The 23,786-nt window shown below is 45.3% G+C and overlaps 1 protein-coding gene across 1 annotated transcript; it reads right to left on the minus strand.

Annotated features, from left to right (window-relative positions):
- Positions 1-500: 500 nt before the first annotated feature.
- Positions 501-23,388, minus strand: LOC138515645 (mesotocin-neurophysin MT-like). The gene is made up of 3 exons (XM_069630340.1): positions 23,197-23,388; positions 15,114-15,318; positions 501-725 (listed from the first exon to the last, which is right to left on the minus strand). Exons 1-3 carry the CDS (start codon positions 23,317-23,319, stop codon positions 676-678), a joined length of 378 nt encoding a protein of 125 aa, XP_069486441.1. The 5' UTR covers positions 23,320-23,388; the 3' UTR covers positions 501-675.
- Between the last annotated feature and the right edge of the window lie 398 nt (positions 23,389-23,786).

Consider the following 23,786-nt stretch of genomic DNA (forward strand, 5'->3'; position numbering starts at 1 on the left):
TGTTTCAGAGTACATTTGCTCGCTCCTACTGTAGCTCTAATCACCTAAACGTTAAAACCTATGATCTTGCCGAAAACAATGGACGACAAATATCTCCACATTTAATTGTTCTGCCATAACGAAGGGAGTGCCAAGTAGTCAAGTGGGGCACCGTCTGCAGGGCTGCTGGGGATTTGGTGAGAGGATGTGTCTTCATGGCATCACAGAGTGTTGAGAGGTGACAGCACGGACAGGCTGACGACAGGCAGGACAAATACATCTCACATATGAAAGCAGGTACTAATAATTGGTATTCACGTGGCAGAATTTCTATTAACCACTATACATAAAATGATTCATAAACAGTAATGCCATATCAAAGCTACTCAATTGTTAATGTTGTTAAAAAGCAGAGATAACACTCTGGATTCCGTATATGGCCAGCAGACGGCGCCATAAGCTCTAGAATGTCATTCAATTTTTTCTTGATGACAAGTTAAATAAAATGCAGACGCCTTCACTCAATGTTACAAGATTTCTTTATTACTTCTAAATGGTTGGAGAAATATGACCTGAAAAGAATACAACTGCAAATCAATGTAAAGGCGGTGCAGATTTTGGCACAGTTTGGCGACAACAGTGAGACTGGCGAAGGCTTCTTTGTGTTTATTCGTTCCAAAAAAAGTTGCATCCGGTCTAGGAAAATACTGAGTCTTGGTCGCATGCCTGGTCGACTGTGCAGCTCTCTAAACATAAGCAGGGACAAGAGACACGTCATTAATGTATGTTTGCTCACAGGAATGTGTGTATATATTCAGACACATATCTTTAGCTCTGTATGCACATTTTAGTTGTAGATTCCCAAAATGAAAGTGGTAAAAGATAAAATTATGAATTTGTATTTATTTGACGAACAGGGATGGCAATTCTGATCCGAAATGACTTACAATAACACATTTACAGATGGTGGCGGCATTCCCAGGAAGGGTGCCTGTACAATAGCATGACGAGGGGAACAAGTAATGACCAGCTTATGAGGGTGTAAAAAAGCGGGACCTACACAAGGGACAAATGAAACAGACAGATATGAAAGAAACAGTATAAATATGCAACATGTTATTATTAAGCGTCACTGAGGGAGTGGTGAGGTCGTGTAGAGAGGATGGGGAGTGGTCAAGGGGAGATCTCTCTCTAGCTAGTAAGTGAAGGTTAAGCCGAGCTTTGAAGAGATCCAGTTGGGTTGGCTTTGATTGTTATGGGCAGTGGGATCCAATGGAGCGGGGCAAGTAGGGAAATAGAGCAGAAGCAAGATGAGATAATGGGGGGCATCGGATAGAGGGGTTGAGTGCAGGGGAGCGGCAGAGAGAACAAAACAGTAAGTAAACAGAGATAGAATCAGACACATACTGAGGAGCAAGGCCACTGTTAGATATGCAAGACGGTAAGTAATCGGAGATTGAATCAGACACACACTGAAGAGCGAGGCCACTGTTAGCTTTGCAAGACGGTAAGTAATCAGAGATAGAATCAGACACATACCGAGGAGCAAGGCCACTCTTAGCTTTGCAAGACGGTAAGTAAACTGAGATAGCATCAGACACATACCGAGGAGGCCTTGTTAGCTTTGCAAGACGGTAAGTAAACTGAGTTAGAATCAGACACATACAGAGGAGCGAGGCCACTGTTAGCTTTGCAAGATGGTAAGTAATCGGAGATAGAATCAGACACATACCGAGGAGCAAGGCCACTGTTAGCTTTGCAAGAAGGTAAGTAAACGGAGATAGCATCAGACACATACTGAGGTGCGAGGCCACTGTTAGCTTTGCAAGACAGTAAGTAAACTGAGATAGCATCAGACACATACCGAGGAGGCCTTGTTAGCTTTGCAAGACGGTAAGTAAACTGAGTTAGAATCAGACACATACAGAGGAGCGAGGCCACTGTTAGCTTTGCAAGACGGTAAGTAATCGGAGATAGAATCAGACACATACCGAGGAGCAAGGCCACTGTTAGCTTTGCAAGATGGTAAGTAAACGGAGATAGCATCAGACACATACTGAGGAGCGAGGCCACTGTTAGCTTTGCAAGACAGTAAGTAAACTGAGATAGCATCAGACACATACCGAGGAGGCCTCGTTAGCTTTGCAAGACAGTGAGTAAACAGAGTTAGAATCAAACACATACTGAGGAGCGAGGCCACTGTTAGCTTTGCAAGACAGTAAGTAAACTGAGATAGCATCAGACACATACCGAGGAGGCCTTGTTAGCTTTGCAAGACGGTAAGTAAACTGAGTTAGAATCAGACACATACAGAGGAGCGAGGCCACTGTTAGCTTTGCAAGACGGTAAGTAATCGGAGATAGAATCAGACACATACCGAGGAGCAAGGCCACTGTTAGCTTTGCAAGATGGTAAGTAAACGGAGATAGCATCAGACACATACTGAGGAGCGAGGCCACTGTTTGCTTTGCAAGACGGTAAGAAAACAGAGATCGAATCAGACACATACTGAGGAGCGAGGCCACTGCTAGCTTTGCAAGACGGTAACTGAGGAGCGAGGACACTGCTAGCTTTGCAAGACGGTAAGTAAACAGAGATAGAATCAGACACATACTGAGGCGCGAGGCCACTGTTAGCTTTGCAAGACGGTAAGTAAACTGAGTTAGAATCAGACACATACCGAGGAGCAAGGCCACTGTTAGCTTTGCAAGATGGTAAGTAAACGGAGATAGCATCAGACACATACTGAGGAGCGAGGCCACTGTTTGCTTTGCAAGACGGTAAGGAAACAGAGATAGAATCAGACACATACTGAGGCGCGAGGCCACTGTTAGCTTTGCAAGACAGTAAGTAAACTGAGTTAGAATCAGACACATACTGAGGAGCAAGGCCACTGTTAGCTTTGCAAGACGGTAAGTAAACAGAGATAGAATCAGACACATACTGAGGAGCGAGGCCACTGTTAGCTTTGCAAGACGGTAAGTAAACAGAGATAGCATCAGACACATACCGAGGAGCAAGTCCACTGTTAGCTTTGCAAGACGTAAGGAAACAGAGATCGAATCAGACACATACTGAGGAGCAAGGCCACTGTTAGCTTTGCAAGACGGTAAGTAAACAGAGATAGAATCAGACACATACTGAGGAGCGAGGCCACTGTTAGCTTTGCAAGACGGTAAGTAAACAGAGATAGCATCAGACACATACCGAGGAGCAAGTCCACTGTTAGCTTTGCAAGACGGTAAGGAAACAGAGATCGAATCAGACACATACTATACTAACGAGCAAGGCCATTGTTAGCTTTGCAGACCAGGAGAAGTAGAATGGAGAGCTTTGGCATGGAGAGCCAACCAGCATGTTGTCAGAAGGTAGAAGTGGGGGGAACTGTGTAGGTTGTAGAGAATTCGGGTAGCAAAGCTGAGGACTTTGCAGCAGGAAGGAATAGAGATGAAGGTCAGGGTGTAGGCTTGACTAATAGCCAAGCATGCTGAGCACAAGTGTGGAGATTAGAGTTTTCATTGAGTGATTAGTAAGAAGCGGATGCATTTTCTGAATGTTGAAAAAGTTAATACGGGTAGCAGAGGCAGTGATAGTGAAGCTGTTGTGAGGCCTAATCAGTGCTTCACTTACACCTTTGAGAAATGAATCAATACTATTCCAACCTTAAAGCATGGAGGAAGCAAATGACCTCCATGACAATAAAATGGAAGGAAACGGATATGATGACTGGCCAATCACCAGTGTCAGAGGGGTAACTAAAAACAAGAGCTGGTTTTAAGGGCCCCAAAGCCATGGGCAGTAAAAGATGTACAAGCTCCCTAATTTACATACATGTTGGCATTACCAGAAGGGACAACACAGAAAATGACACCAGGGAGTAACATCATTCTTTGATACACAAGAATGTCATGAGATGATACATACATTACAAGTTACCATTGGTTTGCCAAGAGACAAATAATTGCTGTGCAATACATAATGACGACTTTTAAGCGTAGAACACATCTTATATAGATTAAGGCTGCTTTGGAATGGCAGACACTAAATTAAATTACTCCTAGGAACTCTGAATTTTTATGTAATGATTTGCCCAGAAACACACATGCTAATTAAGTGGTGAAGCCATGATTTGCGGCCTGTCTGCAATTTAGACAGTTGACCATATATCTTTTCACCTTTAGTTGGTATATATGTCTTCATGTCCGGCCTCCACAGACCAAAATAATACGCTTTTTTGTGGACATGGCTTGATAATGCACAAATCACAAAATAAACCAAACACCAAGTATATAAATTCTTGTAGATAAGGGTTCGGTAAAAGAAAGATGAAGGGAACGTTAAGTCCCCTTCCTAAACATTATAATAGAAAGGCCAAAATGGAAGGTAATTTGTGCCTTAAAGCTCTCTTCTGGCTCTTTTAATTGTGCACTCAAGCACTACAAAAAATGAACAAACCACTCAACGTACTGAGACTTAAAGGTGGGTAAAATCTCATGTGTTTGGTGGTTGAACACTATGGATGGGCATGGGGCTTGGCATCAGTGTGAAATGAGTGCAGGGCAGTTGACACATGCTATGGGCAGGCGAGTTGAGGGGTGTAGAATAAGACAGCGTGATAAAGTCACTTGCTTCTAGTCAGTGTTTCACACAGATATGCAGATAGCTACTATGCACGATGTAAAAAATTAAATTGAAATTCCACACAAAACATGTTTCTTTTTGTCCAGCTTATTGTGAGCATTGAAATGAAGAGTACAGTTTACAAATGGGTGTTTGGTAGGTGATGCCATTTGTCTTGAGAGAAGGCTCAGATTGGATACCTACCTGGAGATATGTGAGCTTTCCAAAACAAATGCACCCATCATGCTCCCATTGTAGTTCTTATCATTAAGCAAGGAATCAAACCAAAAAGCAAGCTAGTGGAAACCAATCTGAGGATCCGGCGAGAGAGCCAGAAATTGGGAAGCGTGGAAGGCCAGAAGTCCGGAGACCAATGAGACCGAGCTCCTGACAGATCAATGACGAGGACTTTGATTTTATCCCATTGAGTTTCAGCCAATTATTATTCTTCCATTCACCAATGTCCATCAGGCAGCCCCTCAAACGTGCAGCCGATTCCTTCAGGTTCTGTTCAACTCTTAGAATCAACTGAGTATCGATTGCATAGGGGTAAAAGCGGCATCCATGGGAATGAATGAGTCTGGCCAAAGGTCAAATGTAGATATTTTAAAGTAAAGGTGAGATAGACAAACCTTGGGGAACTCCACAAGAGATGGCCAATGGGGCAGTTCTAAATGGAGGTAGAGAAAGTATCTGAGTTCGGTCTGACAGGAAAGGCCTGAACCAGAGAGCCACTGTCCCTGTAATGCCTACATCTTCTAGAGTGTGACACAGGATGGAGTGGTCGATGCTGTCAAAAGGTGTGGACAATTCCAGAAGAATCAAGAAGCAATTCCATCCTGGTCACTCATCCTGGTAAGGTCATCAATGACTTTATACTTAATGCACAATACCCAATATGCTTGGCTACAATGTGTGTCTATGTGCTTCTGTTCTCCAGGTGCAGCACCAGATAGATTTCTTGAAAGGCCACAGACCCAGAAGGTCTTGCACACAACCACATACAAGGCATATACACAACCAATCCTCCGATAATTGTTTCCACAAAGCTTGTCAATATCGTCTAGTAATTTCAAAGGACTTCTAATCTAAGCACTCCCTGCTGGTAACTACTGCACCAACCAACCTCGCTACCTCTCCCTATGATGGCACATGGCAACTGATGCCTAATAGTACAAGCAGCGAGTGTGTGAACCATATGTTGATGAGGAGGGAGGATTATGCTGAAGCCACTGGTGCAGGTAAGATTCTTCACTGCGTCACAGAGTTTGGTAGCGACATGCATGAAGAAAGTGAGCAGGGTCAGCCCTAGAAATTTAGGAAGCAATAATTGAACTCTTGAAGCCAATATATGCAGTAGGTTCATTATGCTGCCCAGGTATTTTTCAGTGGAGCCAAGTTCTTCATACTACCTTCATTGAGTACAGGAGAAAAGGGCTGATAGTGTGCATGGATGAGATGACAACCCTATCTGAAGAACAATAAATCTGACACGGGGACCTTGTTGGTGATAGTGGGAAAATGGCCATCTCGCAAAAAATGTGAGTGTTGTCAGTGTACATATATAAAATAATTCTGAAGGAATGGAGTAATTTAGCCAGGTAGCAAAGAAGCAATGGAACCATTGCTCCCCTTGCCACTCCCCAGATGGTCCACCAATTCATAAATCTCAAGAGTCGCCATTTCTGAAAAATCCACTCAAAACAATTGAATGAATTCTTGACCCCCGGAATGAGCGCTAAGCCTGTGATTACATCAGTGCAGGATGACATCAGGAGGATGGTTGATGCGGCAGTGTCGGAATGTGACTCAGTTTTGAGACTTTCGGGCCAACTTTGTCTGAGCCGAATGCTCGGTACGAAAACATTCTGGGGGTGGAATCCAGGATGATTTTGCTATCAAAATGGTCAGGTGCTTCAATGTTAATCTGCAACGGATGGTTTACCACAGATTCCAAGTGTGTCCCAACAAAGGGAAAAGGCATAAACGCACGAGAATACAACAGAGGATTAACAACTGCATGTTTTAGGTCAGGGAATATACAACTTGGGGCTAATTATGAAATTACAAAACGTGTCAGCAAAAAAAGGGTTGATGCAGTTACTGATCCTGCCTGGATGCCGATTCCCTAGATGGTTTGAGGGTTTAACCTTTGTATACAAGGATGTCTAACTCTGGCTAAAGAATTGGCAGGATTTTATGAAATTCTGGGGATCAGGGGAATGGTCTTAACAGGTGGCCAGACATCTCATTAGATGTAGGATATATTGCAAGAAGATTGGTTCTAATAATAGACACATTATTATAAACAAAAATTTGGCTTCAACAATGCCTAACTTGATAGGGCCATAGTGTACAAAAATGCAAATAAAATAAATAACTAGCAAGGGTTCAATTAAGAAATATGCATTTTTGGTCGAAAAAAGTTCTTCTAGAAAAGGGGTCTACAACCAACAGCTCTCAAGACTTTTTGGACTACAACTCCCATGATCTGTCACCATTGACAATGCAGCCGTGCAGCTCCTGGGATTTGTAGTCCCAAAGATCTAGAGAGCCAAAGGTTGCAGACCCCTTTCCTAAAACCTTAAAATGTTCTTTTTATTTATTGCAAGATGCGAATAATATTTTGCGGTTCTCACAATGGTTCCCTTGTATGATTGGTTAGCTAATTTAAATTGTAGAGAATCTGAGACAGATTAAGTAATCTCATTGCTGCACTAAGAGTTTCCTCTTTGGAAGGTAGTTGGAATACAAAGTTTGAGCTTTTACAACTTTTCCTAGTCTTAACTGTTTTGGCTATGAAAAATGTATAATCTTCATTAATGAGTTATTAATAGCAACTAAAAGGGGTGTTGCTAGGTCTGGAAAAGATCTGGGGCTATGATAATGTCGGGACTGTCTGGACTCAGGGCTAGCTAGGCTTTTGGTTGTAGTCCCTGAGCTTCTATCTGGGTCTACAGCCAAAACACCCGGGGCTATAGCACCCTCAACCCCCCAGCAATGCCTCTGGCGATTAATATCTACTTTGTGTTGGACTCAATATTAATCAAAAAGTCCCTGTCCATACTCTCGAAAAAGCTCCTCTGTGAACCATATAAAAAGAGGCAACTGCTCTAAAGGGGCATCTAGAGAAAAGTAAAATCTATTTGTTTTTAATTACTTTGGGGGGTCATCACGAGATGGGCGGAGCGCGCAAATGTGGCGCTAGCCTTATTACTGCCGCAATCCCGTGTTCCGGGGCTTTCATCTCCTGCCCTGAGCTGGAGGTGAATTTTATTTTATTTATTGTGCATCTGTTCCTCGCTTTTACAGTAGGTCTATTTTGTTTCAAAGCGCACACAGGGCGGCAGGCAGGGAACATGTGATTGAAAGCAATGAATACAGTGGAAGATGAAGACAAACCTACTATGCCTTGTGAGTATTCAGAAAGTGCAAGTGCAGCAAGAAGAGGGGAAAGTTGAGGCGGGGGCAAGTGTTGGAATGTCAGTGCTCATGGGTGAGCAGCAGATGGATTGCATACAATGGTAAGTGCTATGTGGCTTGGAGCGGCATTGGGTAGAAAGTGCAGGCCTACAGGATTGCGTCCGGTGGGTGCCGAAGCAAGTGCTGCAAGGTAGGAAGAGGCTGGGGTGATTGGATATGGGAGGCAAGGGAAGGAGGAGGTGAAGAGGAATGTCTTGGGGAGCTTCCGTAATTTGAGGTAGTCCTGCTCAAGATGAAGAGGAAGGGGAAGGATGTTCCATAGGTGGGAGCAAGCTGTAGAAAGTGGTGGCCTCCGGACCTCTGCACAGAGAGAGTTGGTGCCAGAGGACCGCAGAGGTCTAGATGGAGAGTATTTAGTAAGAAACCGTTGCAGATTGCGTGGTCCCAGGCCCCAGACAGCCTTGTGGATGATGCTGAGGGATATGAATTTAATCTGTGCTGCAATCAGGAGCCAGTGAAGAGTTTTTAGGGCAGTAGAGGTGTGGTCCCTGGGCTCAAGGCCAAGGATAAATCTTGCTGCCCTATTCTGTATTAGCTGGAGGGAATGTAAAGTAGAAGAGGGTAGATGCAGGAGAAGGCTATTGCAATAGTCAAGCCCTGAGAGAACCAGGGCTCGGGTAACGTTGAGCTTCTGGGGGAAATTGAGAAAAGGGAGAATTCCTTTGAGAAGGAATGGTTGAAAGTTGGACTTCTTGGCAATGTCCTGAATATGAGGGAGGAAGGAGAGAGATGAGTCAAACATGACTCCAAGGTTTCTGGCTTTGGAGGAAGGAGCAGGGGGGAGAGGCCAAAGAGGATGGCCAGAATGAGAGGAAAAAAGAGGAAGCTGGGGTCCCATTGAGAATGTTCTCAGTCTTTCTGGCATTGAGGCAGAGATCATTGGAAGTACACCAGTACTGGATGGCAGATAGGCAGTCAGGGATGATGGAAGATACAAGAGGGTCAGCAGGAAGTTTGAAAAAGAGTTGTTTGTCATCTACATAGCACTGGAAGTTGGGAGAGAAGGAGGAAATTAGGAGTGCTACTTGAGCAAGGTAAGTGTTGAAGACTCAGCGGGAGATGTTTGAGCCCTGGGGAACACCACAGGTGGAGAAGGAAGTAGGTGAGGAGAAGGTGCCCAGAATGACTTGGGACAAATGGTCAGTTAGGAAGGAGGTAAGCCAGTGCAGGGCCCGCTCTGAGATACCAAGGGTATCATGGAGCCATTTTATGATAATACAATGGTTAACCTTATCGAAGGCAGAGGAGAGATCGAGTAGGATGAGGACAGCTGGAGAGTTAGGGAACTGCGATGTGAGAACAGCAGTTTTTGTGCCTCTGGATTCTCACAATCCAGATTGATGGTCATGGAGGCCACCAACAAGTTCAGTGTGTAAGGTGAATTGTGTGAGGGCCATCTTCTCTCGCAGTTTCCCAAGGAAGGGTTGATAGAAATAGGGTGGTAGTTGGCTGGACAGGTAGGGTATGCTGAATGTTTTTCATGAGTGAACAACTCCGGTGATTTCTTCCGGTGTGACAGGAGAAGAGGAAGAGAGAGAGGAGCCGTAGGAGGCAAGGTAGTGAGGGAGGGAGGGTTTGGGCGGGAGGGTAGTGAGGGTGCTCAGTTTGTCCAGAGTTTTAGTGGTGAAGTGTGTGGCCAGTGCGTTGCAGAGGGCCTGGGACGGAAGAAGGGAGGAGGAAACTGCGGAAGGGTTGGCTAGTTCCCTGCAGATTTTAAAGAGTTCAGCCGTGTTGTTGGATGCACCTGATACCTGTGCCTGGATGTGGGCCCTTTTCTTGGCATGGATGGAGAGTCTGTATTGCCTTTGGAACAGGCAGCAGGCAGGTTTGTTAGGGGGTGAGCCTGAGGTTTGCCACTTCAATTCCACAACTCTGCACTTGTGTTTCAGGTCTGCAAGTTCAGAGTTGTACCAGGTGTTATGTTTGGAGGCGGGTTTCAGATGGATCCTCATGACTGGGGCAGGAATGTCCAGGGTTTTGGTAATTGGTAAATGGAGGCTGCTGAGAGCAGTGTCAGTGTTAGAGTCATGGGGTGGGTGAGAAGGGGGACGAAGGTGGATGCGAACGTAGCAGCTGACACTCGTTTCATCAGATGGATGTTTGTGAACGTGTTTGGCAGGGCTTTTGGATGGGCAGTCAAAGGGCAGAGGGGACCCAGGTGCGAGGACAGGACAGAATGGCCTGACTAAGAGAGGAGAGTGACCAGAGAGGGGGGGCAGGTCAGAATGGATGAGGGCATCCAGACTGTTTCCATCTGAGTGGGCTGGGACAGACGGGAAAATGGAGAATGGAGAGGGATTGTGATGTACAGAGGTCAAGCAAGAGAGTGGATGCTGTGAGGGAGTCCAACTGGATGTTAAAATCATCCATGAGGAGGAGATTAGAGGTTGTTGAGAGTAGGGAGGAACAGGAATCAGCCCATTCAGAGAGGAACAGAGTGGTGGCACCAGGAGGCTTGTAGAAGGCAGCAATGGTCTGAGAGGAGGAGGGAGAGCTTACCACCTTGCAGAGCAGGCTCTCAAAGAAGAGTAGAGCTGGGTGGGTATGAGTAAAGAACCCACTCAAGGAAGATTAAGGCAATCCCACCGCTAGCACCGTGAGGTTGTGGCTTGGAGATGATCTTGAAGCCATCATGGAGAAGGTAGTCAAAAGCAGGTACTGAGCTGGCATTGAACCATGTCTAGGTAAGAATGTCGAGGTCAGTGTCTTCAAGAAGGAGGCAGATGTCGGCGGAGTGTTTGTTGGCTGAGCGGGCGTTAAGAGTAATCAAGTGAAGGAGATTTCCGCCATTTCAATGTTTTCTCAGGTGGAGTACAGGAACGTGAAACCCAAGTCAGAGGGGGAGGGACAGAGAGAGTGGTATGTGCCAGCTTGAAGAACTTTTTCAGCACTATTACTGCCGGGCTATTACTGCCAGCGGTAATAGTGCCTCCAACCCCATTGGGTCCAATGGACCCAATGGGAATGGAGACTTACCGCACTCACCCCCAAACTCATGATAGAGCATTTTGACATCAACAAATATAAGGATTCTAAACACCCCTTGAGAGATTAGACCTTTGAAAAAACAAATACTTTAAAAAAAGATTCTGGAAGGGTCGATAGGTAGAGCTTCCCTTCTGCATCCTGTACCCTCCTTGGTGTTTCAGCATTCCAAGCACAAAATGTGTCTTCTCCGTTTACCCTGTATTTCAATTAACCGAGATGTCAAGTCGCTACCTGCGAGGGTCCTTCTTCATCCAGCCCTAGTTTTTAGTTTTAGCTACTTGGTGGTGCTTTTCCACTGCATTGGAGTACAGATACAGGGAAAGATGACATTTGAGGAGGGACACACAGCTTGCAGGTGCTGTTTGGTTTTTTTACTGAACCTTAGGCTGCCCATTGCCATGATTATCCCTGTGGCCATTGCCACCCATTTGACTGGCCCTCCACGCCAAAACACAACATCCTGGGATCTCTTTGGGCTAGCTATCAAGCAGTAGCATCAAACTTTGAACATAGTTTTTATTTTGTAAATACTCTGTTGAGAATTAGCGCCCTAAATGCAGTTGTAAATGCTCTACTGCTGCAATACAAATATTCTAACCATATGCACCCTCCGCTGCTTGATTTTTAGCTATTTCTTGCTCCGAAGTCCTGTTAAATGCAAGCACTGACAAAACCAACATTGGTGCATGTATTTGGGTATTAAATTGGCATTTGCCCGTCTCTGCTATCATATTCCCAGGTCATAACACCATTTTCTAGCTGCTCTATGGCCAGCTAATACTATTATGGCAGTAGCTGGCAAATGCTTTTTGCATGCCTACAAAAAAAGCAAGATCTGTGGGTTTTGACAGTGCTTGTTGGCTTTGAATTTGAAGCATTCTTGCGCAAACCTGTGCAAGGAAAGCTTGAACCATCCAAAACGTGGGCAGTTGGACTTCCCTCAAATATTCGATTTATTTTAATGATATAGCTATCACTATTTGTTCAAGCAAAGGGTGTGTGAAGGAGGACAGGGAACAACCCCCCGCCACGCCTAAACGTAAGGCATGCCAGACTGCCCTGAATGGGTCAGCAACCGGCTGAAGGGCAGTGTTATGTTGTATGAACTTTTAAGTGCAACATTCACCAAACAAATGACCTCTTGGTGCTACTGCAGAGGTAGAGTGTGCAGTAAAAATAAATGACTCAAAAAGAAAGGTCTTCAAGGCGCATTGGAACATAACATGGTTCTCAGTATGATATGATATGGCATTTGTAACGCGCCTATACGCAAGTGTTTCAAGGCGCGACGAGGCAGGGAGGGGGCTACAGGGGGAGCCAGACAATGAACCTACTAGGCCAGGTGTCATTCAGATCGCGCAAGTGCATGGGTAGAGGGCAAGGGAGAAGTGCAAGGGGGAAGGGAGAGGGGAAAATGCAGTACATGGTTAGTAAATACAAGATAAATAATAAGGGCCAGCTGGTGGCAAGTGCAAGATAAGGGCAGACAAGTGCTGGGAAGTGGGGGCTGTAGGGATGCACAGACAGTCCCGTAGGGAAGGGGTTACCAGGGGGGCAGTGCAGGGGAGAGAGGCTGGGCCACGGAACGAGCTTGGTGAGTGGCCCAGTTGCAGATTCAGTGATTTAGCAGGGGACAGGGGGAGAGAAAACAGAAGCAAAGAGGAAGGTTTTTAGGTGCTTCTGGAACCGGAGATGGTTCTCCTCAAGTTTCAGGGAGGCAGGAAGGCTGTTCCAGAGGGAGGCCCCTGCTGCGGAGAGAGATCTCCCCCCAACTTGTTGCTTGGAGAACCGGCTGACCCTGAGCATAAGAGCAATAGGGAGAGAGTTGCGCAACCTGTCCGCTGCCACAGAAAAGGCACGGCCACCCACGCGTACTCTCCAAACCCACGGAACTTGAATAGTGAGAATTGCTTGAGCGCATATATGGCACGACGGTACATAAGGACAGAACGTGAGTTGAAGATACTCCGCCTCGGTCTTGTAAAAAGCCCGGTGCACAATGCACAAACACTTAAACTGAATCTGCGTATCTACTGAACGCCAATGAAGATGGCGCAGAGTGGGGCAACGGAGCATGCAAGTGGTCTTCTGCTTCTAAGCATGCTTTTTCCAGTGCAAATAAGAAAAATAGATAAAATATCTTTTATATATTTAAATGGCAGCGGTGTGCGCTATACACCAACTCAACATAACACAAACAGACCCGTTCATGCAAGAAAATGGACAAAGAAGGTTTTCGAATTTTCCACAGAAGAGGTGACTCTCAATAAACATAGAACAGATTTGTTTGTATTTCGAACCCAGTGGAACAGGCTCTCCCTCCCAAAAAAAGATTCTGCTTTGAGCACCAGCAAACCTTGCCTCGTGCTTGCGTTAGAAGCAGGAATTACATTGGGTTCAAGGGTGCTTGGCAGAAGGGTGGAACCAGCAATTCTAGAAGGTTTTTAGGTGAGGGAGCAGGAAGGTAGTAGGGGTTTTCAGGACGCACCAGGGCAGGGGTTCGGTAAAGTGCGCCCCCTCCCTAAGTAAATGCTACTAATTACAAGTCACTGAAATTTTTAAGGACTGCCCTTGAATATTTGAGGGTCATAACATGTGGTTGAAGCTCAAGCTGGGTGAATTCTATGAGCTGTAGATCTTCATTTCTAATTGAAAAAGCAAAACTACGAGTTCCATAATGCAAAGCAAAACAGTGATGGTTGTGTTTGTGACAGATGACTCGGGGCACCTTGAGATCTCAACCTTGAGCCAAAGCTACGGTGGGCAGGTAACTCCATATCACTTGGACACTTTCTTCCACTGCTGTTTCTGTTTTTTTATCCATTATAGGAATCAGGGGCCTCATCACAGTAGCAGTGCAGTGGTCCAGTGCTACAGTGCATGGTACTCGTTTTGGAGCAAACATAACTGAGTACGCACTAGGGTAATATTTCTGTAATGAAGCCCCGCTTGCTTACAGCAGATGTGTTCAATTTAGTCGCAGGGGTCTGCAACTTTTGGTTCTCCAAGTGTTTCAGATTAAAATTCACATGATATCTGACTATTTACTATGGAGGTTAAGTATGATGGGAGTTGTAGTCCAAAACATATGGAGAGATAAAGGTTGCAGACCCCAACATTAAGACTACAAGCCCCCGAAATTCACTAGTTGGTAACATCATCCCCTTGGCGAAATCTGATAGGGAGGTGCCTGTCTGCTTAATTTGTTTAATTGATGGGCCATTTACCCTTTGCCCCCTGACCACAATGTGGCTGTAACACTACTTAATATTTAACTAAACCCATCTGTATTGTTTCCATAGACCCTGCCCTGTTAGGCACAGAATGCCAACAATGTGAGGAAAGGAAGTCCCTTGGTAGTAGTTTGCCTACCTCATTAAAGTTTCAATCATCCTGTTTCTTTTGGAGGGGGGCTGGGATTCTTTAGCACATTGAGTGCAAGGAGGCTTACACAATCTCATTATACCATGACATATTGACCTGTTTCCGGATTGGCAGTTGCTGGGCATTACCTTTCATCATCTCTCTATACACCCCTCTTTCTCGTTAAAGGGAGAACGATTGAGCAGTTTCTTGTAGCCTTTTCATAGCTGCACCCCTGTATCTCTCACCCTACCGAAGTACAGTGTTCATCTGTACTTGGAATGTAAAACCTTCAGCTCTTCAGATGATTTGTACTATAACTCCCATAAACCCAAGCTAGAACACTCAATGGTGAGGGTTTATGGGATTCGTAGCCCAGGACACCTAAAGAGCCACAGGTTGCAGACCCCTGATCTAAAACATGACATTTGGTAGGTCTTTGAGAGTCAATTAGGCTACATTTCCTGCATTTAGGTCTTTTTTGGTGCCCTTGTTACCCATTTATTGGTCACGGTATAGGAAGTCACCTATTAATACCTTAGAATACAACCGACCAGGGATGAGCCCCAGAGTTTCACCCCACCATGTCTCTCTTTCATCAGTATTTTATTATTTTACATTTGGTGTAACAAAAATACTATTGAATAATTGGAACCGTGCAGTGAGGAGTTGGTTCTCACCATTGTTACAGCAGATCCCGGAAGCCGCGCAGCTCCCACCGTTGCTCCCGCAAGATTTCCTTCCGGACTCACAAGGCGATGGCAGGTAGTTCTCCTCTTGGCACCTCATTGTTTCCGATGTCCCAAAGTAGCACCCCAGCTCGTCCCCGCAGCAAATGTTAGGCCCAAAGCAGTGGCCTTTGTTCCTTGGTCCACAGGGGATGCACTGGGGAAAGAGAGTTGAAGCTACACTGTGAGAATAGTGCATAGCCAGTTAAAGCAAAGTCCTTTCATCATGGAATGTTTGACCAGACATATCACTGCCTCTCACTCTTCCCTCAACACCACAATTTCAATTATGAGCCTTGTTTTTCTAAATAACTAGCAAAAAGAACTAGCAAAAAGTACCCGTTCTCCGAACGGGTTCTGAGGACAGACATGACAATACTCTCATCAATTGTTTAAAGTCAATGATCCTGTAGGTCGCTGGTCCGATTTACTTATTGCTTGATGTGCTTTGCACCCTGAAGTAAAATGCACTGAAAATGGGCGTTTGTGGCTGGCTGATATACCCCGGAGCAGACATTTGTGGAGGCGAGAGGTGGTGTGCTGCTGCACACTGCGACCTACTGTGCTCTCTCCACACCTGTTGCCCCCACCCTGGCGTGGTGCAGTTCATTGCTCTGTATTGTGGTGCAAATATCCCAAAAACCATGCATTGTAGGGTTGAAGACTGGTTCTTCTATGACCAGATTGATGTTTCGCTGATTTCCGGCAACCGTCTCATAAGCGAAGATGGTGAGATCCGGGGAAAAGGATGGGGTGTCCAAATTTTATGTAGTCAGTAATGTCGGGAGCGCCCTAACAGTTAACTATGTATAATTTGGTGCAGATTGGTGAAACGGTGTGGAATTGTATAAGGAACAACGCTTTGCCAAGCCACAAATCCACAAACAAATTAAGAGTTTTGCTGGAATACGTGGATAGGGGTGAGGTGTCCAAATGTCATGTAGCCAGTAATGTCCGCAGGGTCCTAACGGGTAACTATACAAAATTTGGTGCAGATTGGTGAAACGGTGTGGAACTGTATAAGGAACAAGGCTTTGCCAAGCCACAAACCCACACACAAATTAAGAGTTTTACTGGAATCCATGGATAGGGGTGGGGTGTCCAAATGTCATGTAGCCAGTAATGCCCGCAGGGTCCTAACGGGTAACTATACAAAATTTGGTGCAGATTGGTGAAACGGTGTGGAACTGTATAAGGAACAAGGCTTTGCCAAGCCACAAACCCACACACAAATTAAGAGTTTTACTGGAATCCATGGATAGGGGTGGGGTGTCCAAATGTCATGTAGCCAGTAATGCCCGCAGGGTCCTAACGGGTAACTATACAAAATTTGGTGCAGATTGGTGAAATGCTGTGACATTGTATAAGGAACAATGCTACGCAAAGCCACAAACCCACAAACAAATTAGGGGCCTGGGGCCGCACTCCAACTTTCTCTTCCTAAACCTCTTCCTTCTGGAGCTCTCCCCTCATCCACCTCCAACTCTCTGAGGGTCAGACGCTTCTCCAAGCAGAGATTGGGGGGCAGATCTCTTTCCTCGGCTGGAGCCTCCCTCTGGAACATCCTCCCTGCCTCTATCAAACTTGAGTAGAACCACCTCCGGTTCCAGAAGCAACTCAAGACCTTCCTATTCACTTCTGCTTTCTCTCATACTCTCCCTTGCTGATGTCCCTGATTGCTCTGTGCACTGGTCACCTGGCCACACACTGAACTCGAGTCCAGGCTCCTGCATGTCCCATGGCCCTCGCACTGCCTCTGAGCTCCCCCAGCACTTAAGGGTCTCTATCTGCAACCCTGCAGTCCCTTCTCTCTGCACTTATGAGCTACTCTCCGGTAGCACTTGTTGACTTACCCCGCACTTCTACCACCCCCGGCACTTGTCCCCTCCCTCTTCCCTGCACTTACGCGATCTGAATCTCACAATGTAAAATCATTGATTTGTCCTTCATCTGTGTCCCCCTCTTGTTGTGTCACGCCTAGAAACACTTGTGTACATGCGCATTATAAATTACATTTATCATAACGAATTTTGACTTTTACTGAAATCCGTGAAACGGGGTGGGGTGTCCAAATGTCATGTTGCCAGTATTGTCCGGAGGGTCCTAACAGGTAACTATGCAAATATTTGTGCAGATTGGTAAAACAGTGTGGAATTGTATAAGCAAAAATGCTTCGCCAAGGCACAAACCCACAAACAAATGTAGAGTTTTTTCTGAAATCCAGGCCAAAGTGGTGGGGTTTCCAAATGTCATGTAGCCATTAATATTTGGAGGGTCCTAACTGGTAACTATGCAGATTGGTGAAACGGTGTGGAATTGTATAAGGAAAAACACTTCATTATACCACAAACAAACCCACATATTTTCACTTTATAAATGTAGATTGCTATCAGGCCAAGTTCAATTCAACTGAAGGGAACCTGGACTCCAACACCCATGTTTGTTCACATAAAGCCTAGAAATGTAAAAAGGGTTGCCTTGTGACCTAGAATGAGAACAAATCTGAAGACAAATGGTCTCCTTGTGACATGGAGTCAACTATAGAATGAAATCAACTCTGAAGGCAAAGGGTCTCCTGGTGACATGGAGTCAGCCATTGAATGAAATCAACTCTGAAGGTAAAGGGTCCCCTGGTGACATAGAATCAACTATAGAATGAGATTTACTCTGAAGGTAAACAGATGGAGTCAAGTATAGATTGAGATGAACTCTGAAGGCAAAGGGTCTCCTGGTGACATGGAGTCAACTGTAGAGTGAGATCAACTCTGAAGGCAAAGGGTCTCCTGGTGACATGGAATCAACTATAGAGTGAGATCAGCTCTGAAGGCAAAGGGTCTCCTGGTGACATGGAATCAACTGTAGAGTGAGATCAACTCTGAAGGCAAAGGGTCTCCTGGTGACATGGAGTCAACTGTAGGGTGAGATCAACTCTGAAGGCAAAGGGTCTCCTGGTGACATGGAGTCAACTGTAGAGTGAGATCCAATCTGAAGGCAAAGGGTCTCCTGGTGACATGGAATCAACTGTAGAGTGAGATCCACTCTGAAGGCAAAGGGTCTCCTGGTGACATGGAATCAACTGTAGAGTGAGATCAACTCTGAAGGCAAAGGGTCTCCTGGTGACATGGAATCAACTATAGATTGAGATCAACTCTGAAGGCAAAGGGTCTCCTGGTGACATGGAATCAACTGTAGAGTGAGATCAACTCTGAAGGCAAAGGGTCTCCTGGTGACATGGAGTCAACTACAGAATGAGATCCTCTCTGAAGGCAAATAAGTGAAAATGTGCAGAAATTGTTTGCACGTTTTGGTGGGAAATTCACGAAAATCTGGAGAAAAAAAGCCAGTCAAATGTGAATTATTATTGCTCAATGTGTTGCTCCGAATAAAGAAGCAAGGTGCACTACATTCCTTGGGATGTATGTTCACCATTCCTGAGTGCTGAGCGGTCTGTGCCCCCGCTGTGTTGCTGGTCTATATTTACAGCGCTACCCGGCCTTCCTGGGTCGAGCCCTTCCACCCTCTTTCATCTGGGAGCTTCCATCAGGCAGCAGGGGAAATGCCTGGGCTCAAAGAGAATATCAGGGGGGAAGTGCCCACATTTTACACATCTGGCCATCTGCAGCTTACATTCAAATCCAGTGGGCGAGAACGGGCGAGAGTTTCAACATCTGCTCTCATTATGAACCCTCTGTTGTCCTAAGAAACATGCATCACAGATTTCGACAGTATGGAGCCGTCTGCAAAGTCTACTGATACGTTGCTGTCAACATCTCTGACATTAGATAGTGAGCGTTCGCACTTAGCACTATTTCTAATTGGCAATGCTGTTATGTACCAGACAATCACTAATAGGTACTGCTAGTTTAACTATTGTTTCAAATAAATTAAAATGGAGACACGTCAAATATTTTATGGCATTCTATGTACTTGGAATACTTTTTAGCAGTGCCTTTAGTTTTCCACTAAAAAATCCAAGACTGCAAGATCCACAATGCAATGTAAATAGAACTGTATGAACGTAGTATTCCATTCTATTGTTTTATATCGGGTCTGTACCTGTATAGTTGGCGGCCTGCGACATGCAAATCCATTTTGACCTAATCCCTAAGAGGATGCAGCTGAGCCTGAAATATTAGCGTATTGTCCCCTCTACAAAAGTGACTTTGCACTGCAAAATTACATTTCGCACTGCTTCATGAATCAGGGTGTTAGTTGGCAGCGCAAAGTCACTTTGCACCAGTGAAATGTCACTTTGCACCATGCAAAGAAATCCATGAATCAGGCCCTAGTGGTACGTTGCAGGCTTTACATTAAACTGAGATTGAGCTAGCACCAAAAGAAAATAAGTACCGTTGATTTGGGTAAACCCTAGCCTAAGCCTTGCTCCAGGACATCTGAACTGTGGCTCTGTGCTCGCGCCTCCATGCTCTTGCCCCACCCTGCCCGTACACCTAACCCTCTCCCTGATCCTACTTACCTCTCCACCGCACCAGCCCTCCTCCCGTTCCATCTTCCCTCAAAACGCTGTCAAAAGGGATTTGCTCTCAAACTGCTTCCACATCATCATGGCACCCATGTTTAGTTGGCCCGATCTTCCCTTTGATGAATGGGCACACCGTTGCACGCACCCATCGAAGGGAATACCATCTTTAAGCAAGAATATCTCTTTTAGCACCTGACAAAAAGTGCCGGGTTCAAATATACTTACGACATGGGTGCCCTGTGTCCTGCAGTGGTATTGGGTGGAGTTGTGGTAACGGGGTGAAGCCATTATTGCAGGTTCGCTCGGGCCTACCTTTGCTCGGGCTAGTGGGCAGTTACCACTCAAGCCTGCCCCTGAACGCGGGGCTTCATACTGTAGTATTGTGAAGAGAGAAACTCGGGGGATGGACTGCCAAGTCTTTTTTTTTAATTAGTATATCCATTGATGTATACTGCATATTGAATATGATACAGGTGTGGAATGTATATTCATTAAATTGTGTATGTATCTACTGTGTAATCACAGTCATGTTATTGTACATATGTTGGGAATATCAAAATCAGCTTGCTAGTTTTACTTTTTTGAAAGAAAACTACGAAAATAAGAGCACGATGAAGAGAATGCATACAGCATATAAATGAATGATGGACTAAAAGGAAATGGTTAAGTTTAGGAGTGATTTTCTACTAGGGAATGTGCTCAACCTGCAGAGGGGCGGTAACAAGAGTCTTTTTTTGCATTAAATAACACTAGTATACACAGGCAGTCTGTCTGTTAAACCATTCAATTTTGCCATGGGTTGGGAAGCAGTGTGCCAAAACCGGATGCTGGCTGTTGAGGCATCTCCTTATGCTGGTAAGTACAATTCAAGGAGACAGTGTATGGAATGCGGATTGTTGAAGAATATGCATTTGACATATTTTCCTAAAACAACAGCACTAACAGCCCTCTTTGCAAGACTAAGTTGAAGTCAATAGTTTTTTTAATTTGGGCTATAAGGAGGCACTTTAGCGCCACCTACATGCCAAAACTATTGCATTTGGCTACAGATAGGAAGAAATGGCATATGAGGAGGGGCACATAGCTTGGCGGTGTTGTTTGGTTATTTGCCCACCGATTGACTGCTCATGGCCATGCTAATCCATATGGCCATTCCCACCCTGTTCCTGCACCTACCCACCCAAAACACCTCCTCATGGGAAATCTTTGAGTTCACTTTAATCAAGGCTTACCATCAAACGCTTCACTCTAAGTGCTTGCCAGTGCTTTGTCAAAGCAGTCGTCTGAGATTTTGTGACTTAATTGGAGCTCTAAACCTGAAACTGGTGTAATAAAAATGTCTTAACCAGGTCTGACATCAGCCACTCGATTTATAAGGACTATCCGTGTCCTTTACACAGAAGTCCTGTTAACGACAAGCATTGAAAAAGCCAACTTGTGCATAAGTAGTAGACATGTGCCAGGCACAGCTCTTAGGGGCCCAGGTACTCACACCATTGTGCAACTGCTCTCATCAATGGCCAGCTAATACCACTACAGCAGTGCCTGGCAAGTGCCTTTCCAATGCCTTCACAAAAGCCCAAAGTGTTGGCATTGTCAATGCTTGTTTTCATTGAGTTGCATTGTACTACCTTTTCAACTATCTATGCAGCCTCATTGTGCTCTTAAACTAAGGATGATGGAATTCAGCGGAGGACATTTCTAATCATGTATGCTCGTCATACAGATGGTGCCGGGGTGTGTGTGTCTGTGTGTAACCACAATAACATCAGTGGCAAGTTTAAGCATTCCAAAAAATAGATTCATGGCAACTCAACATTCCAAACTTGAGAGGCCTCCTGGGAGTCGTATCAAAAACATCTGGAGATCTGCATCGTCTTGCAGGCGCCTGCAGGGGGCTTCAATGAGCAGTGCAGGCAATGATGCGCCAAGGTGCCCCAGGGATATTGGACACACCTATCTGCAATCCTCCTCGAGCGCTACCCATGGAGGGGCCAAAACTAGCTGGCAGGTGGAACGTGTGCATTCCTTGTTCTATTAACTATTCCGAGACACACAGGACTGAAAATAACGTGTGTCCACATCTTTTCAAAAATATGTTTCTGAGACATTTATTTTCAATCTGCCTCCGTTGGGTGCAGTTGGTCCAGATTGGTGAATATGGCATTGGGCTAAGTCAGAAATGGTGTGAGAGAACAACACTATTGCCTCTGCCTTATGTACAAGGTAATTCTAGTGATGGCTAGGCATTTCTGGAACTGAAATAGTGTATTAGTGAGTGAACTACATCATGAGTAGCTACACAAACTATAAAATGCAAAACTATCAATTGTTTCTGCCCTAAGCAAAGCTAAATAGCCACCACCGCCTAACCTACAGCTCCCTCACCCCGCATAGAGGTACCCTTTGCTACTTGTCTGCTTGGTCGAGAAATATGGCGCTGCTCTGCTGGTGTCGCGTGCCGATGTAGCCTTGCCTTACCCTAAAATTAGCACTGGGAAAAATCTTGCCTTTGAGAAAGCTACTTGCATTTACAGGATAACAGGAGTTAGGGTAAGACTGCTCATCTGTGTTCTTAGGCCCCTGGTTGTGTGTGGTGTGGTGTGGCGTGCTGCGGAACTGGTATATTGTGATACTACCCTTGGCCTCAAATGTTGTGTACACATGATTGGTGGTACTAGTCAGTCGCTTAGTTAATGAATAATCAAATTGTTGGATACATTGAATATAACTTCTGAATCTGCTCTCAGCCAACACGTGTTTCGACACAAGGTCTTCTTCAAGGCATTTGTGGCAAATGATATTTTCCCTTTGTACTGTGGGTTAATTGATTATACTGGTGTGCAAGAGGCTTCCTTAATAACTCAGCTGTTTGGCTGTTGATTAAATGTAGCAATATTAATGGTGGTTGTCTCTTCTAAACTCTCGATATATATAGTCCTATGATAGGAGGGGGAGTCCTGTAAGGCACCATACACTCAAGTCGGCTTACAGGCATTTGACTCAAGCTACTAAACAGATCAATCCTAAACTGTCAGGGGGGATGGAATGGGCAGAGCAAGTGAGCACATAGAATATGGCCAACATAATTCTTCTCTCATAAGGAAGCCTCTACTTGCCTTACAATGTGCTGATTCGAAAGAACTCTGGCTTGTTTGAAGTGCTGGGGTATTTCTTCAATGGAAAATACTTATTAAGACTTCAAGTTGCCCCATTTTCATGCACAGCCATAGCTATAGTTTAGCAGCGACTTAGGGCCTGATTCGTAGAATTTTTAGCACTGTGCAAAGTGACTTTGCACTGACAACAAACATACTGATTCACAGAACGGTGTAAAGTACTGTTTGCACTGTGATAAACGGGCCTAATTCACGGTGCAAATAGTACTTGTGTAGCTATAAAATTTAATTTATTCTACTATTTTGTGAGCCTTAGAAAATTAGTTTGAAATGGTTCCACACCAAAAATCAGAAGAGCCTGATAAACGCGCCATAGACCTTCGTAACCCGGGCGTAACCCCCGCACACACACACCCAGCGAGAAGTGTCTTACCTTCCGGATGTCCATGACGTCCAGGACGGAGCGCTTGCCGCCGATGGGGCAGTTTTGGATGTAGCAGGCCGAGGACAAGGCCGCGAGGCAGAACAGGCAGAGGGCCACGGTGCTGGAAGTCATGGCTGTTGCCTCTACGCGCTCTTTGGTCGGAGTGGGGCCGTTCTGCTGGACTGCGCTTCCAAGTGGCGCGGCTGCCCGCACATTTATACGGCCTTGAGGAAGGCTGCGACGCAACACGCACCTCCGACGCTGGCGTCATTCGATGTCTTTCAGTATCACTCAAGAAAAAAGAAAAAAGAAAAAAAACTCCTTCACACTTGCAAAATCCGAATTAATAACAGAAGGTCAAAGATGTGAGGTCTCCGGAGTAGAAACAATTTTCGTACTTGAATTTTCAAACGTGGGACGAAACTATGAAGATATTCTTTTAATTCTTCCAGCAGCCAAGGTCATCGCGGCCTATGGCGCGCGGCCTTAACCTTTCCGTGGATTTCTAACGAAGATCCTTTCAAACTCGGAGAAGGCTCCATTAGCACCTGGCGCGGAATGTGCCTGATTTCATGCAGCGCGCATTCCCCTTCAAGGAC

The sequence above is a fragment of the Ambystoma mexicanum genome, chromosome 6q, assembly GCF_040938575.1.
Source record: "Ambystoma mexicanum isolate Mex_15411 chromosome 6q, UKY_AmexF1_1, whole genome shotgun sequence".
Lineage (NCBI taxonomy): Eukaryota > Metazoa > Chordata > Amphibia > Caudata > Ambystomatidae > Ambystoma > Ambystoma mexicanum.